Source organism: Chlorocebus sabaeus, chromosome 18, assembly GCF_047675955.1.
Source record: "Chlorocebus sabaeus isolate Y175 chromosome 18, mChlSab1.0.hap1, whole genome shotgun sequence".
Taxonomy (NCBI): domain Eukaryota; kingdom Metazoa; phylum Chordata; class Mammalia; order Primates; family Cercopithecidae; genus Chlorocebus; species Chlorocebus sabaeus.
Genome location: NC_132921.1, coordinates 66,988,490 through 67,005,354, shown reverse-complemented (window position 1 = coordinate 67,005,354; position 16,865 = coordinate 66,988,490). Strand labels below are relative to the sequence as shown.

General features: G+C 36.9%; 1 protein-coding gene across 21 annotated transcripts in view; it reads left to right on the top strand.

The window, feature by feature from the left end:
* EPB41L3 (erythrocyte membrane protein band 4.1 like 3) overlaps positions 1-16,865 on the top strand; it is a 238,929-nt gene that overhangs the window by 175,717 nt on the left and 46,347 nt on the right. For all 21 annotated transcript variants that reach the window (XM_073006458.1, XM_037982480.2, XM_037982485.2 and 18 more), the window contains exons 4-5: positions 10,986-11,090; positions 12,341-12,383. In XM_073006458.1, coding sequence (XP_072862559.1) covers positions 10,986-11,090; positions 12,341-12,383 — 148 coding nt within the window. The remainder of the gene's footprint in view (positions 1-10,985; positions 11,091-12,340; positions 12,384-16,865) is intronic.

The following is a 16,865-nucleotide window of genomic DNA, read 5'->3' as shown; positions in this document are numbered from 1 at the left end:
AATATTTGAATTGCATATAGCTCTTCATTTGACCAAATGGATTGTAAATCACAATTCAAGTTTTGTTTGTTTGGGTTTTTTTTGGTTTTTTTTTTCTGAGAATTCTTACAAAAGACATTAAGTACTTCCTCTCACAGGAAAATTCTCAAAGTTTCACGTCATTCAGAATTAGCTAATATGATTATTTTATGTGATTCAAGTTTAAGTATGTGTCTGTTTCAAACGTTCCTCCTTCTTAGACTTCTTTTTCTGCATTCATTTTGCACGCATTGGCTTAGTGACCTGAATCCTTAGCAGATTAACAGCAGGAAATGTTGTCTGACAGTTTGCTGCCAACATCTCATATGTGTGATGTGCAACTCTTTGCAAAAAATCAAGCCCAATGTTTTTGCAAGCCAAGAAGAAGCATGCTTCACTGGAAAGCCATCATCTACCACAGTGCACATCTCTGAGTGCAAAAGTCTGGTTTCAAATAGAGACTGAAATTACAACAACAAATGAAGGCAGGAACCAATCGTAGCTGATTAAAAAAAAAAAAGTGCCTTTAAAGAAAGGTAGATGGGCTTAATATGTAGGAAGGTACTTTTGTCATGTATGTGTTTGAAGTGTTTGTGCACTGAATCTAAGTCAAAACATAGGTCAACTCTACTGCATGTGAACAGCTCAATCTAGTTTGGGCATTGCTGTATGCCATATATATGATGCTATTTCACTGTCTTATGTTTTGGCTTACATTGTATAATACCAAAATGTGCCAGTATACACAATATATATTTAAAACTGTTCTGTGAGTGTGTGTTTATAAAGAAAAATTGAATGTAAACTCAGTTTACTAATATCAATACTGTTTTTGAATAATTTCACAGTTTCACCTATATAAAGAGAAGGGATTTGTTTTTGTAACTAATTGTATGAATTTTTTTCTATGATTTCATTGTAGAATAAATAGGATTTTAATGGTACATCAGTCTCTATTCCAAATTCAGCATTGGAAACCTTACATTTATCAGGCTCCTTACCAAAAAGGTCTAATAATAATCACCTGCATTTATTGTTCACGCTTCCCATGAGGTAGGCAATGTGCTTTCCAGTGTTTTATCTTAACGCAACAATCCTATGCATAAGTACCCATATTATTTCTGTTTTATAATGAAAACAATGAAGCTCAGAGAGGTTTAAATAACTTGTCTGACATCACAGAGCTGATTAGTTGTAGAACCAGAGTCCAGCCTTGGGACTGTCTAATAATACTGCCCTTGAATAATGGGAAGACAAACTTTCAGTGGGTAGGAATATCCATCTTAAAGGTGTTTAAATAATGCCAGATGAATTCTCATCTCTAGATAATTTAGACCTGGAAATTAAACACACATGTTCACTATTTTGTTTATAAACTTACCAAGACCAGGAAATAGTTTCGTATTCCTATGTTTAACAGAAGGCTCCAGATCATTATTGCTAACTTGATTAAATGAGAACGTGACAGAACAATTATTGATTGACTGACGAATGTTTGAAAGAAGTTACCCTCATGGTTTTCTGAAGAGCTGATTGCTCATGAATTTAAAGGAACGACTGACAATATATGTGCCATCTAGAGAGAAGAAATGTGATCTCTGCCTCTCACATCAGCCCTCTGTGAATATGCTGCCTGGATCACATTTGGGATTAGTACATAGGCTGAAAGATCCCGTTAAGTCCTGCCTCTTGAGAATGGATTCTGGCAGTAGTGACGTGGATAATGGATTTCCATGCTTATTAAACATGGCATTGCACGTACACTTGAAACAAAAAGCCCAAAAAGGCAGGAGATGCACATGGGATAGCTGATGCCTTATCTTTCTTCTTAGGGCTTCCCAGCTCCAGCCCTTTCTCAGGCTTCATGGACTCTGTTGTCCCAGACCAGACACCACCATCTTTTGTTCCTGGGATTGACCATGGCCCTTTGGCATTTTCCAAGTATGGATTAAAAAGAAAAAACAAAACAAAAAAATCCACTCTCCACTTAAATTTCAAAGCAATGTTATAGAGTATTTTTCTATCAAGGATGCATTAGGAAAAAAGGAAGCCCAGGACTTACGCAGAGTCCAGGTGTCTGATTTGGGCTGTGGCCCAGAGAGTTTGGTGAGCCCTTCAGAGGCTCCATCCTTGAGGTCAATGGTAGTGCAGTCGTTTAGAAATAAAGACAAGTCCGAGTGACCTTTAAATGTGAGAAAAATGAAAAGGCATTTAGTGAGGAAAAAATGCAATTAGGGCAGGAAGCATGGGGGGAAAAGATGACATTTTGTTAGATTCGTCCAAAATAATGTGAGAAAAAATTCTTTCTTGAAATTCTTGTCAGTAGCACTTCTTAGACACACAGATGGAATGCCTGCTGTGTTCAGGACACCGTACCCGGGCAGTAAAAAGGGCAAGCAGTCTTCCGTCCTCGGGGAGCAGAAACTTCACAAAATACTACACTCATGAAGGAATATAACTTCCAAAAGAAAATCAGGGGTCTGTGTGAGGAAGATAGGTGATGGAGAGAATGAAGTACTTGGGATGTAGACAGCCCCTCAAATACGGATACAGAAACATCCGTTTTGCTGGAAGTTTTCAATGTCGTAGCCCTCCATATTTTCTGGTAGTAACACAAGTGGTTTGAGCCTAAGCCAGCATAGGCAGGAGGCTTTTATATTTTCATTTTCAACGTTATTGTCTAAAGAAATGCATGTGTACGTCCTGAAGAGCGTTGCCGACACACACACCTTCTGATGCAGGAGCCCCATTCCTTCCTGAGCAGCAGGGACTGCTGCTTAGCTCCAGTTCTCAAGCCAAACAACTTGCTCTCCTCCTTCTCTTCATGATTATACAGCTTCAGATAGATAACTGTACCCTGTCTTCTAAGGCTAAAAGACAGTTTTTGACTTGACAGATTTCTCTAATTTCAGCTGTGCCAGAAGCGGACTTCACTCAGGCTGATTCATAACTTTGTAAGACTGAAGGAAAAAACCCATTGTATTGTAGTCCGGTGCTGAAACTTGGTGCGATTTGTGTCTTCCTGCTTTTGCACTCATCGTCTTGGGCGCAGATTAAGAGATGATTGATAAGGATTCAGGAATGGAAGCAATGCCCATTTTGGAGAAAGCTAAGGAGAGTTGTCCTCCCTGGGTTCAGTGGCAGGTGTTTGTACCTGTCAGTCACCCCAGTTACCTGCTAGGGAAGATGTGAATGCTCCTGGCTCTAAAGAGGAGATCAAGACATTGATTCACCTACTAAGGGTCATTCTTTAGTAATGTAGCAGGATCTTGAGTAAAAGTATATTTTAGCTATACAAAGGGAAAGTGTCTCCCTGTTTCTTAAAAAAAACACACACACACAACACAAGAAATTTCTAAACATTTCTATTTTTCTTATGTTGTGTTCATAGTTTTAAATGAAAGTTAGTGTTTTTGTGTTTCTTTCCACAGTATAGTGGTTTATTATTTCTGATTTGTATCATTTTATTTTAGCATTTGACTGGTTTATCGTTTCCTGAGAACTTTTATTTTTCAGGAAAATATGTTGGAATGAATGTCTTCAGATTTTTAAGCCTGGGGCAACATAGAAAGATCCCATCTCTACAAAAGAATTTTTATAAGATTTGCCGGAAGTGATGCTACATTCCTGTATGCTAACTGGAGTGGGAGGATTACTTGAGCCCAGGAGGTCGAGGCTGCAGTAAGCTATGATTGCACCACTGTACTCCAGGGTGACAGAGTGAGACCCTGCCTCTAAAAAAAAAAAAAGGATTTTAGGCACATGTGTCTGTGTAAACCAATTTTACTATAATGCAACTATGAATTAGAGTAAATTTAGCCTAGACTAAATCTGAAAAAGCTACATACTTCCTCCCAAAAACGTCAAATGTCTTTAGAGTGCTCATGTTTAAAAATTTATAAGTTGCAAACATATTTTAATATAAAGTGACTGTTCAGCCATACCAGCATACCAGCATGCATTACCTGGGAATCTTTAAAAAATGCAGATGTCAGCCAGGCATGGTGGTTCATGCCTGTATCTCAGCACTATGGGAGCCCAGAGTGGATGGATCACTTGAGGTCAGGGAGTTTGAGTGACCACGCCTCAACTAAAAGTGCCAAAACCATGTCTCTACTGAAAATACAAAAATTAGCTAGACATGGTGGCGGGCAGCTGTAATCCCAGCTACTCGGGAGGCTGAAGCAGGAGAATCACTTGAACCCAGAAGGCAGAGGTTGCAGTGAGCTGAGATCATGTCACCGCACTCCAGCCTGGGCAACAGAGTGAGACTCCATCAAAGCAAAACAAAAAGCACATACCTTGGCCCAACTTTAGAAATTCCAATTTAATTGACCTGAGGTAGGGGCCTGGACACTGACATGTTTTAACTGCCCCCAGGATCCACTGTTGAAAACCACTAGTTTAAAACATTGCTTCTGTGTCATTGTTTATGGCTTGCTAGTAAGAAAAATACTTTTGTAAAGTTTCATCAAGTTATTGTTTTAATCTCTTAATGGAATTTGACAAAAAAAAAAAAAAAGAGACCCCGTGAAAGATGACGTGCAGGAGGCCCAATGCCATTGCAAATGTCTTTACGGTCAGGGATATGAAGTGAGTGCCCAGAGACACAGCTGGGGTGTAAGGCAGGATATAGAGAGTGCAGCCATAAAGAGCTACAAAGTCCAAAGGAGAGAGAAATCACATTTGTCTAGGAAGACAGGAAATGCTTCAGAAAGTTGGACTGGAGAAACCTCTTGAAGGACGAGAGGACCTAACAGGCAAAGCAGAACATGTGGGACACTGAGAGCATCATTATGGGTAATGCCTGAGATGGACTGAAACACATCAGAACTGTTTAACTCAATGAGTTCATCATGATAGTATGAAGCCAAAAGATCTAATTGGTGACGTTGGGTGATGCTCGGGAGCCAACTCATTATCTTGAAAATGGATAAAGGGAGAGAAACAAGCATTTATCTTCATTTTCATAATTAAACTGTGTCACTGGGTAAACAAATAGTTTTGACAAGAAGAAATACCTCTTTATAAACATGCTCCAGTTAATAAATGGAGAAGGAATGATTCAGATTAGAATATCACCATTTTGCAGTCTGGAATGAATGATATAAGGCAATGATCATCAGTGACTGCTAATATCACACATGTAAAAAAACATCAAGCAGTCATGTAATGCCTCCTTTTGAAGTATCGTTTATGAAAAACAAACCAGAACCTGACAAAGCTTCTAGATGTAACTCCCAGTTTAGGGGCCATTCAGGAGACTGGGAGAGCTGGTAAATTACACCATAAAGATGCAAACAGCAGAATCTATACTGAAATAACTCCACAAGCAAATGACCTAGTTTCTTAGGCAAGTTAATTTCAAGGGGAAAACCAAGATAAGTGGGAAATTATCAGGTTAAGTTTTGAATTTTCTAAAATGTTGATTCAATGAAAATTTTAAGTTTGTATTTACTCATGATAAAAGTACCATCATTTGGAGCTTAACCTTTTCTTTTTTTCTTTTTTTTTTTTTTAACCTAAGCTTCCTAAGTAATTATTTTATTAACAATTTAAACTAAGAATGTACTTTTTGTTAGTCTTTCTTTTTTTAATTAGTAGATGTATTTTTCTGGAGCAGTTTTAGGTCTATAGAAAAACTTGAGCAGAAAGCACAGAGTTCCTATATACCCCTTCACACTCTTCCCTTCACCTCCCCCCCCTCGTTTCCCTGTTTTTATTTTTTGCTATTTCTTACAGGAAGGATCCCCTATTTTTAACATTTTGCATTAGTGTGGCACATTTGTTAACAATTGATAAGCCAATATTGACACATTATTGTTGACTGAAGTCCACAGTTTACATTACAGTTTATTCTTTGTGCTGTTCATCCTGTGGGTTTTGACAAATATACAATGTCATGCTTTCACCATTTCACGATCATACAGATAATGGACCGTTTCATTGTCCCCCACATCCCCTGTTAGCCACCTATTCATCCCTCCCTACCCCCAAACCCTTGGCAACCATTGGTCTTTTTGTCTTTAGTTTTGCCTTTTTCACTTAGTTTTGCCTTTTCTAGGATGATATGTACAATAGTCCCCCCCCCATAAAAAACATAAAGTTTTTATGTCTTTAAAACTAGTGTTTAAAATATGTTTAAACGGTATCTGCAGTCTCACTTCCCCATACCGTTTTCCACAGTTTCACTTACCCACAGTCACTGTCTGAAAGCAGGTGAGTTCAGTACAGTAAGATATTTTGAGGGAGAGAGAGAGACCACACTCGCATAACTTTTATTACAGTTTATTTTGTAATTATTCTATCTTACTATCAGTTATTGTTAATCTTTTACTGTGCCTATTTTATAAATTAAACTTTATCGAAAGTATATATGTATAGGAAGAAACAGAATATGTAGCATTCACTACTACCTGCGGTTTTAGGCATCCACTCGGGGCCTTGGAACATAAAATCCCGTAGATAACAGGAGACTACTGTAGTTGGACTCATACAGTATGCATTCATTTCAGATGAACTTCTTTCACCTAGCAGTATGCATTTAAGGTTCTTTAATATCTTGATAGCTCATTGTTTTATCAGTGAACATTATTCCGTTATCTGGATGCACCACAGTTTGTGTCTTCATTCACATAAAGAAGGGCTTCTCGGTTACTTCCAACTTTTGGCAATTATGAATAAAGCTGTTATAAACATTCGTGTGTAAGTTTTTGAGTGGACATGAGTTTTCAACTCATTTGGATAGATACCAAGGAGCATGATTGTTGAATACTGCAAGAATAGGTTTAGTTTTGTAAGCAACTGCCAAACTGTCTTCCAGAGCAGCTCTACCATTTCGTACTCTTGTCAGCCATGAGTAAGAGTTCCTGTGGCTCCACATCCTCACCAGCGCTTGGTATTTTTATTGTTCTGGATTTTAGCCATTCTAACATACGTGTGGCGCTATCTCACTGCTGTCTGAATTTGCAGTTCTCTAATGACATTGGATGTGGAACATCTTTTCATATGCTTATGTGCTCTCTGTATATTTTTGGTAAGGTGTCAGTTCAGATATTTTGCCCATTTTTAAATTGGGTTGTTTTCGTATTGTGTTTTAAGAGTTCTTTGTATATCTTGGGTACCAGTTCTTTATCAGATAAGTGTTTTGCAAATATTTTCAGCCAGTCTCTGGCTTACCTTTTCATTCTCTTTAAGTTCTCTTTTGACAGATATCTCCTAACACCCAACAATTTCAAGAATCAATTTGGAAAATTTTTTAATTAAAGAAAAAGTGCGAAACGTTATGAAACTTGTTACTTGGAGATATGCCATTTTTAGGATATTTCATTTAAAGCTTTCCTGATTGTTGGACTGCAGTATGTCCGTTTACCTTATCAGAAACAGAAATGCAGTTTGTCAGGGGAAATTTTAAGAAGAGGGCAAGCTACCATTGGTTTGTTACTCTAGGAAAGTAAAATCACATTTTGGGGATGATATACTGAATACTATACACAAACTGAATGCTTTTGAGTCAGAGATGATTTAACCACTCACAAAGAACTGTAAGACTAAAATCTCAATCTTTTCTGATTAGGTAAATTATCCATTAGTTTAGAATACCTCTATCTATTTTTTTTTTTTTAATTACTCCGTTCTTGACTCATAGGGTAGCATGTAACCACACCCAATGATAGTAAGATACCTAGATTTGATTACTTAATGAACAACATGTCTTTGGAACCATAATAAACATAATTTCTCCAAAATTTCCAGTCTGATTGATGGTTGAGATTTAGTCATATGATAAACATTATTACCTGCAGGTACATGCAGATATCAACAAGTAGAATTAGTTGACTTGGAAAGTTGAATAATATGCTAGAAAAAAAAAACATCTGGGTGAGAAGAATCAAGAAACTTTTAGAGTTGGGAGAGAAGGGATCCAGTCCAGGGCTGGAAAATAGGTTCCACGTCATGTCCCACCTCCGTCCATTGGCAGCATCTTTCTCATCATGATGTGTAGAAGGATGCTGATGCCCGATCTGGGTGCTATGGGAGAGAGTGCCTCAGTCCATTAGTGGTTGCAAAAGAAGCCCAGTAAGAGCCTCAAGCCCATAAACGTCTTGCCCAGTAGAATCTTACATCCCCACTAAAGGATGAGAAAATGGAGACCCAAATAACCTAAAAGCCTTTTCCAGAGTCACCCAGCTGGCTGGTGGCCATGCTTATGTTTAGCAGGTCAGAATTTCATTGCTTCCATCCTGTGATATAACCATCTACAGTTGATATCAGACAACTGGTCTCAGCTCTAAGGGCTAGAAAAAAAAAAAATCTCCAGTGTGGACTAGTATGTCATTGTCTTTAAAACTAGTGTTTAAAATGTGTTTAAAATATTCAGTAAGAAAAGGTCTGGTCTATTTAGGAGAAAGGTGGGACTCATTAATAGAAATCAAATTGCGAGGAACTAGACAAGTGAGAGCCAGGTAGCATTAACAGTCTGTGCTTGAGCTAACCCATCTCTCTTGTTAGGCAAAGGAAAGAACACAGCAGCCAGAAAGTGGCGAATTGTAACTATGACCAGGGCAGCCTGCAGCATATTCAGAAATGATTCCTCCGTTGAGAACTGGCTGCAGTCTCTTGGGTCAGAGAATATAGGAGACATAGGGTCCTGTGAAGCCTTGTAGAGAAAAGTTTTTGTGTTTGCATTTGTTTTGGTTTTTGTTTACTCATTGAGAAAGTATTTGGCCAGACACTGATATATATTTTTCTATGTTGTGTGTATGTAGGTAAAAAAAAAAAAAAAAAAAAGGGTCAAGCTAAAGCGATTAGGTAGTAAGTAGGCATTTGATATCTGAAGAGTGGGACATGTTAATTATAAAGCTGCTTATTGGTGCCCCCAGGAGTTAGATATGTGCTCCTATCGAAAACGTGCATAATAATCTGCTCTACTTTAGTTATTCTACTGTCAGCCACCAGGCTATAATAATGGCTGACATCTGTGGAATGCTTAATAAATATGCCACCACTAGACCACGTTTGAATACATTATTTGATTTTAATGTCATCCATCCCAAAGAAGCAAGTAGTGTCATACCCATTTTACATAGCTGCAAGGGACATCCTGAAGATTCAAGCCCGGGTTTACCTGATTCTAAAATCACTTCCCAGGTCATCACATAAGACTGTCTCTTTCATCCAACAGCTTTGAACCTCTGTTCTTATCTGTGAACAGCAGATCATACCAATAGAAGCATCAGAAGAACCAATTTTTGTGAAAACTTTATAATTTGTGAAGGATTATTCAGAAATAATATGCTTTTATTTTTAAATAAATGATTTAAACCAGCAAGCAGGGGCTTCATTGTCGTAATATTTATTCATAGCCAATGAGCAATGTTATTATGTAGTTTTGCTAACAAGTAATTTATTTTCATAATACTTTATGGAACCTTTTTTTCCAAATACATCATTGATTATTTAGCTAGCTATGATTTAGGCCTACTTTTCTATCATACATTTGCCTTTTCTCCTAAATAGTCATGCTTGAGGGGACTGAGTAATTGCTTTCAGCATAATTACAGCTGCACAGTAACACAACACACGACTCACAGGTCTTTTGAATGCTTATTATTTTGGCATAGACATAGTTGATCAATTTTCATATTTCTCATTGGTATTACATTAAATCTTAAAGACAAATATGCTTAATGTATTAGATGTAAAATGTTAGTAGTGCACTAATAAAAAACTGGTTTAGTTTATTTGTTGCCAGTTAATTCATCACAGACTTCATGACTATGTTTAAAGGCCTTTGAACGATTAGATGAAAAAATGATACGTCACAATAAATTAAGCCGATGAATTTTTTTTTTCCAAATGACTACCTTTTTCTCCAGATGCCTGCTTGATGGTCAGAAATATAACTCATATATCTCTATTTTGTATTTATATATGATAACTCAAGTATTCTTTAAACTTAATATTTTGTTATGTTTAATAAGGATTTCCTCTAAAAAAGTTGAGAAAAACTCTGTACACACTGAAATTGGTGACAAAAGAAAAACACAACAAAAATAATGAAATTTGTTTAATGGATTTTAGAAAGTGGTCCTTAGAATTTCTAAGTAAGGATTTGGGATAGAAAGTTTTAAGTGAGCGTCTGCCTAAGACAAGGAGCAGGGTTAATTCTTCTCAGGCTCAGAAGTTTATCTCATAGAGCTGCGGTCCCCCACCTTTTTGGCACCAGGGACCAGTTTCATGGAAGACCATTTTTTTCCATGGACCGGGGTGGAGGATGGTTTTGGAATGAAACTGATCTACCTCAGATCATCAGGCATTAGATTCTCGTAAGGAGCACGCAACCTAGATCCCTTGCATGCACAGTTCACACTAGGGTTCGCACTCCTATGAGAATCAAATTCTGCCACTGATCTGACAGGAGGCAGAGCTCAGGTGGTAATGCTTGCTCGCCCGCCACCCACCTCTTGCTGTGCAGCCCTGTTCCTAACAGACCGTGGACCAGTACCCATCCACGGCCCAGGGGTTGAGGACTCCTGATCTAGATAATTGAGTTAGGGCACTCTGCAATATGGCTTTTGTTGGTTTGTTAGATACTCTTTCACTGTCAGGATTTTTACATTTCACATATTTAGGCTTCCAAGCATCATATTATTTTCCTCAGTTGCTTCTATTTAGAAATCAGCCACTGGTCACCTGTATGTACTAAGTAGCACTGTTGATACTTTGCTTTTGTTTGTTTATTCATAGGGGTGGGCTTTTGTAGTTTGAAGCCTCCCCCCACCCCCCAACCCCCATTTTTTAACCTTTTTTGCACTTAACAGGAAATGGCAAAGTGACCACACTTGTTGGTCGCTCCCTAAAGTTACACCAAGCAATGTTTTAAATACTACCTGGTTTTATCTCTGACGTTTGGGAGAACTTTCTTTGTGTTCTATTGACTTGCTTTGCTTTTCTGTTTCCTGTAGAAACGCTCCAGAGGACAAGTGCTGTTTGATAAAGTGTGTGAACACTTGAACTTGCTAGAGAAAGACTACTTTGGGCTTACGTATCGAGATGCTGAAAACCAGAAGGTGAGTGATCAAAAGCAATGCAAAATAAGACGGCTTGAACTGCTCATTACTGCCAGAAAGTGAACTGAGACTGAATGGGTGGATCACTTTCTCCACCTCCCTTCATACTCCCACACTTTCTACTTTGAGTCTATAAATGTTAATCATCTATTCCTTGATGAAGGAAATCACTGATAGCTTCCTTTAATCTGGAATATTCTGGTAACAGTAAATGAACCCTTGTTTTTCATGCTTGAGTTATTTGTGGTTGCTGGAAGGCATTTTATGTGGTACCTTTTGCGGGGGGTGGCGGGTAATATATTTCAGTAGATTATTTGAACCAATGAAAATAAATTGATATTTATGTAAAAATCATGCTCATACCCCAAAATTCTATGAAGATATTATGGTTGTAACCCATAAACTGTCAAGGCAGTCCACTATTGTTGCTGCCCTATTTTTCATTCATCTTTTTATGCTTTCATATTGTTTCTTAAATCAGAATATGAGGGGGATTGTGTGCTTACCTGACACTTACCTAATGTGTTTAGTACATGTTTTATGTTTAATGCAGTATCTCTGTAGACTTTGTTTAGGGCTGTATCTCCTTAATCCACATAACTACCTCAGAAATACAGAAAAGGAAATCGTTTCCATTGCATTCACACTGGAAACTGAGTCAGAAATTTTGCTCATAGTTGTTACTAGTTTTGGTGTTGTGCCATAAATCATCCTTAATAGCTCCCGAATTCTCCAGACAATGCCTAACTTCATTATTAAACACCTGATTTTACCAATGAGGAAAATCAGAAATCACAAGCAACTGTTGATTTGTTAGGGAAGCTTCCTAGGTGGATGCCTGAGGATCTTTTATTGCAGAAGTCTCTAATGTGGAACTGAATGGCTGGGACATCAGTGTATCCAGTTACATATAGTTTTAATTTATCCTAGTAACTTGTTTGAACATAGAATCTTCTGCCTTTTCCCCTCTGTTTCTGTGCTAGCTTGAATCCCTGAAGGCAATGGTTATAAAAGAAAAAGACTTTTGTCGGGCCCGAACTTCATACATGTGCATTTTCTCATTAGACCAGTGCCTGGGCCTTTGGAGGGCTTGGCAGAGGGGTACCAGATGTGGGGCAAGGACCACAGCGAGGGAAGCCTTCCAACGACCACTGACTTCTCACTGCGTTTAGGGAGAGTCTGTACCTAATCAACATTAAGTCATTTTTATTCTCCTCTGATTCAAATTCAAAATGTCATTTCCTTTTCAGAATTGGTTGGACCCTGCTAAGGAAATAAAAAAACAGGTTCGAAGTAAGTTCTTTTGGATTATTTTTTTGGAAATGTGAAGGTTTTCAGAGAGCAAGTTGTCTGAATTTGTAGCCTAAACCTAAGTGACTAGTGTGAATACCAGCTTTTCTTGTGTCAAATTTGGTCTGGCAATTCCAATAGTATTCATTTTGTAGTTGTCACAACTTGGGAGTCAAAGGGACTGCGATGCTTGGCCTATTTCTCTGCCTGTGAATAGATGTCAAGTATATGATTTAATCAGCTGATATTAGAATTGGCAATTAACCATTTAAAAGTTCCAAACTGCATTATTAATGTTCCAACAGTCCCAGAAGTATGAAAGGCCAGATAAAAGTCATAATCACTTCATAGCTTTGAAAAGGAATAACAAGTCAAACTGAAGGTTACTCTCTGGTAACAGCCTCTTTTCCTAGTCCCCTGAAGGCAATTTGAAGAATACATATTTTAATGGACCAAACAATTGCATGAGCAAGTGACAAATTTAAAATACAAGTAGCTAATAAGTATTAAACGAGTTGCTAAATTTTACTAATGATTAAATGCAAATTAAAATGACACATCATTTTTCACTTATTCAGATGACCAAAGAATTAGGGTTTAATAATAAACTATAGCACTTATTTACTCAGTTGGTAGAATAAGTTGGTTCAATCATTTCAGAGGGCAATTTGTCAATATTTATTAAAATTTAAGCTGTACTTACTCTTTGACCCTTAATTTCACTTGTGGAAATTTATTCAGCATATGTATTAATGAGGAAAATGTGCATTTGTGTAGCAAATGAAGGTTCACTATCTTACTATTTACAGTAGGAGAAAACTAAAAGCACCTTAATTATCCATGTATAAAGAAATTATTAAGTCAATCATGGAATAGCCATATAAATACATATTAGCTCTCCTTAGTGAAAATCAGTTTGCAGAATATTTTCTATAGCACAATCACATTTGTTTTTAAAAATTGTATCTGTATAGATGCATGGGAAACTTTTGGAAGGCAGGAAGATTTTATTGGTAATTACTCCAGAAGTATATCATCCAATGTAGGGGTTGAGGAGGAGGAGTTTTTAAAATTTTTTACCCTTCGCTATAGCTCTTACTGTTGCCACAAACATGGATACTAACTTAAAATAACTACATTTTTATTCATATTTTTGTCAGTAAAGTCTAAATTCTTCCAAACAACTACTTCTAGTTAAAGAATACATTTAAGAGCAGTTTATTAATAAGAACATCATTCCCATTTCAATAAGTAAAAGTTTTCAACAGTTTGCTATTAAAAGAGCAAGCAAATACTTCTTCGTGCCTTTGAAAATCCTGAGCTGTCAAAATAATACCCCAAGTACTAATAAAACATAATTAGTAGTGAGCAGTTTGGAAATGGTTCAATACTAGGTAATATCCCAGAAAGACAAAAGTATAACCATACTTCCAGATATAAGAAAATCGACAGATTATTTATACAATTAAGACATCTTTACCATATGTTTGAGGGAAATTTGATGTATCCACTAACCAGAAACTTGATAACAAATTAGGTTAATAGAAACAGTTAATTGAGATGGAAACCAGAGATAGCTGTAGTTGTGATAAATAGATGAAAACACTACTTATTTTTTGTTCTGAGGAATCCTAAGAAAAAAATTAAGATAAATATTTTTCTAAGGAGTGTTAAAGAGTTATTAATGTAGACATGCTGAATATATATCATAACATTTTGTGTGCATGAAGTTCTCTTATTCATCTAATTAATGGAATACTGAGCTGATTAATCATTGCAAAGCACTTTGAAAATATATAAATGTTCAAGGATAAGTCATACTATCATGACAGGAGAAAGGCTGTATAAACTAATTTTCTTTTTTATTATTAATAGGATTCATTTTTTCTTTAACTTCCCATTTACACTGTCTTCTACCATCCTTTCAAAGAGAAGAAAGCTAAACGGACAAGACAATCAAAACAAGAGTTTTAACGGATTTTTTTACCGTGCAGATTAGGCAGTGTATATGACTTTGCCATAAAGAAAACTTGACAGTCTTGCAGATAAAAGAGACAAGGAAAATTGGAATTTCTTTAAAAATGGAATTCCATATTTTTACCTGTATTCTTTGTTGTTTCCCATCCACTAAAGTGCCCTCTTGCCACAAAATTTTACATTCAACGAAGGCAGAGAAGTATTACCTTATCTAATGTAATTATTGTACCATCATCTCTACTTCCAAAATATAAATGATAAAAGGATGTTTCCATGCTTTTTATGCTGTGGGCTCACAGTATGCCTTTAGAATGAGATCTCTAAGAAAATGGAAACGAAGCTAACAAATATCTTAAGTCCAAATTTATGATAAATAGAAAATTCTAAAACTTCATGCGTATAATCCCAGTTCTTTGGGAGGCCAAGGCGGGAGGATCACTTGAGGCCAGAAGTTCAAGACAAGCCTGGGCAACGTAGTGAGACCCTGTCTCTATTTTTTAAAAACATTGTTTTAATTAGCTGAGCACAGAGACACATGCCTGTAATTAGTTAGTCCTGGCTACTGGGGAGGCTGAGGGGGTTGGATTACTTGAGCCCAGGAGTTCAAGGCTGCAGTGAGCTGTGATTGTGCCCCTGCACTCCAGTCTGGGTGTCAGAGTGAGACCCTGCTTCTAAGAAACAGAAAATTTTGAAACTGAAGAGTTCTTATGAAAAAAAATTCTTACTCCAGTCATCTTTTATGCATGCTGGATCTTAAAATGTCTAAATAGACTATGTTTTGTGATTTTTAAGTATGTTTATGATACAGTAATTTTATAACATAGAGCGTATATCATACTTTTATGATAAAAATACAGTATGTTAGAAATTTTAAGATTTGTCTGACCTAAAAGACTAACATTAGAAATTTTTCTTAAGAATGAACTATCATCAGTGTTACAATTTTCTATTTATCATAAATTTGTAACTTAAAATTCCACATCAGCATTATAGAAATATTCATTTTAATGTGTTCAAGCTGTTTCATTTCCTCTTTCTAACTAGGGCCCTCATTTGAGCAGATATAGAGTTGCAAACTTATTTATTGCATAAGCACTTCCTTCTCAGTGGATTTGTTTCTGTCACATTCTTTATGGGGATATGTATTTGAGCTTTAATCTGCCTCTCTCATTAATTTCCAGTTTTATGCCCCATTTAACTGGACTTTTTTTTTTTTCCTTATTGAGATGTAGATTGTATTATAGTTTCTGTACACTTTCCCATTGTTTCAAAATATTGTCCTGAAAGGAGTATTTTTTGTGTGTTATAACCTTAGGGAAGTGGATTCCTTAGTAGTAGCAGTGATTTTCAAAATGTGTTTCCAACGACCATTTTTATTATTAGAACCATAAGGGAGCTTACTGAAGCCATAAATTCCTAGGCCATATTCCAAATCTCTGGAATAAAAATTCCTGGGATGGAGCCTGGGAATTGGCATTTTTAACGGGTACCTCAGGTATTTCTTTGGCTCACTATAGGTTGAAACTTGCTTTCCTAGAATGAGGATTTTGGCACTAAATATCTTTTCTGTATATTTTGTTACTTATTAGTGTCTAACTTGGATATTTATTCTAAGATTGTGTAATTACATTGCTAAACTAATCATCGGATTCAGGGCCTGCGTTGAAGTGAATAAAAATTATAAAAGAGCAATAAATGCATTTCCCATAACTAATCCAGTAGTTTTAATTCTACTTGCTTGGGGGAAAGCCAGCTCTCGTTATGAACCTTACCACTGGCAAGCATTGAAGGGATCTATTTTAATAGGAAGTGAGTAGGAATCAATGAGAAAATACAACCAAATCAGACTATTTTTGGAAAAACAAAAGGACTTTTTTGAGAACAGTGGGAAAAACATTCACTGAAATGTTTTCGACTGACAGATGTATTTGAATGGTTTACAAATGATATTAAGTTCCCAGTAATGCCTGGTCCTTTGCTAAATCCTTCATAGGGCACCTCTATAGGGCATCAGGTAGAGTTCCTGCCATGTAGAATCCTAAATGTGATGTCAGTGGTAGTGTTAAGACTTAACTATAAGTAATACATGGATCTATGCCATTTATGACAGAATGTAAGAAACTGATGAAGCTAAATATTGCCTCAGATGCAAGAGAACAATGCAGAGAAAGGATCTAGGAAATACAGTACTGTACCTTCTTTTGAATGTTTGGGAAGGGCTCATGGAGCAATGAAGTTTCCAGAAGTCATTTAATGGAGAGACAGGGAGATTCGGAAGTCTTAGGAGAGTATTGGAAGCATAAGGGGTGGAATGTGAAGTCACAGAATCCTAGAGTAAGGGCAAGTCAGTGGCCACTGGGTGAGGCATGGATGAAAGATCTCCAGGGTGGAAGCCTGGGGGATTGGGAGGAGTTTTTAGTAAACCATTCAAAATACAAGCAGGACCTAGGCTATGGCACTTTTAGTGTACTTCTTGGGTAGAGGGAACAAATATAACAGCACCACAGA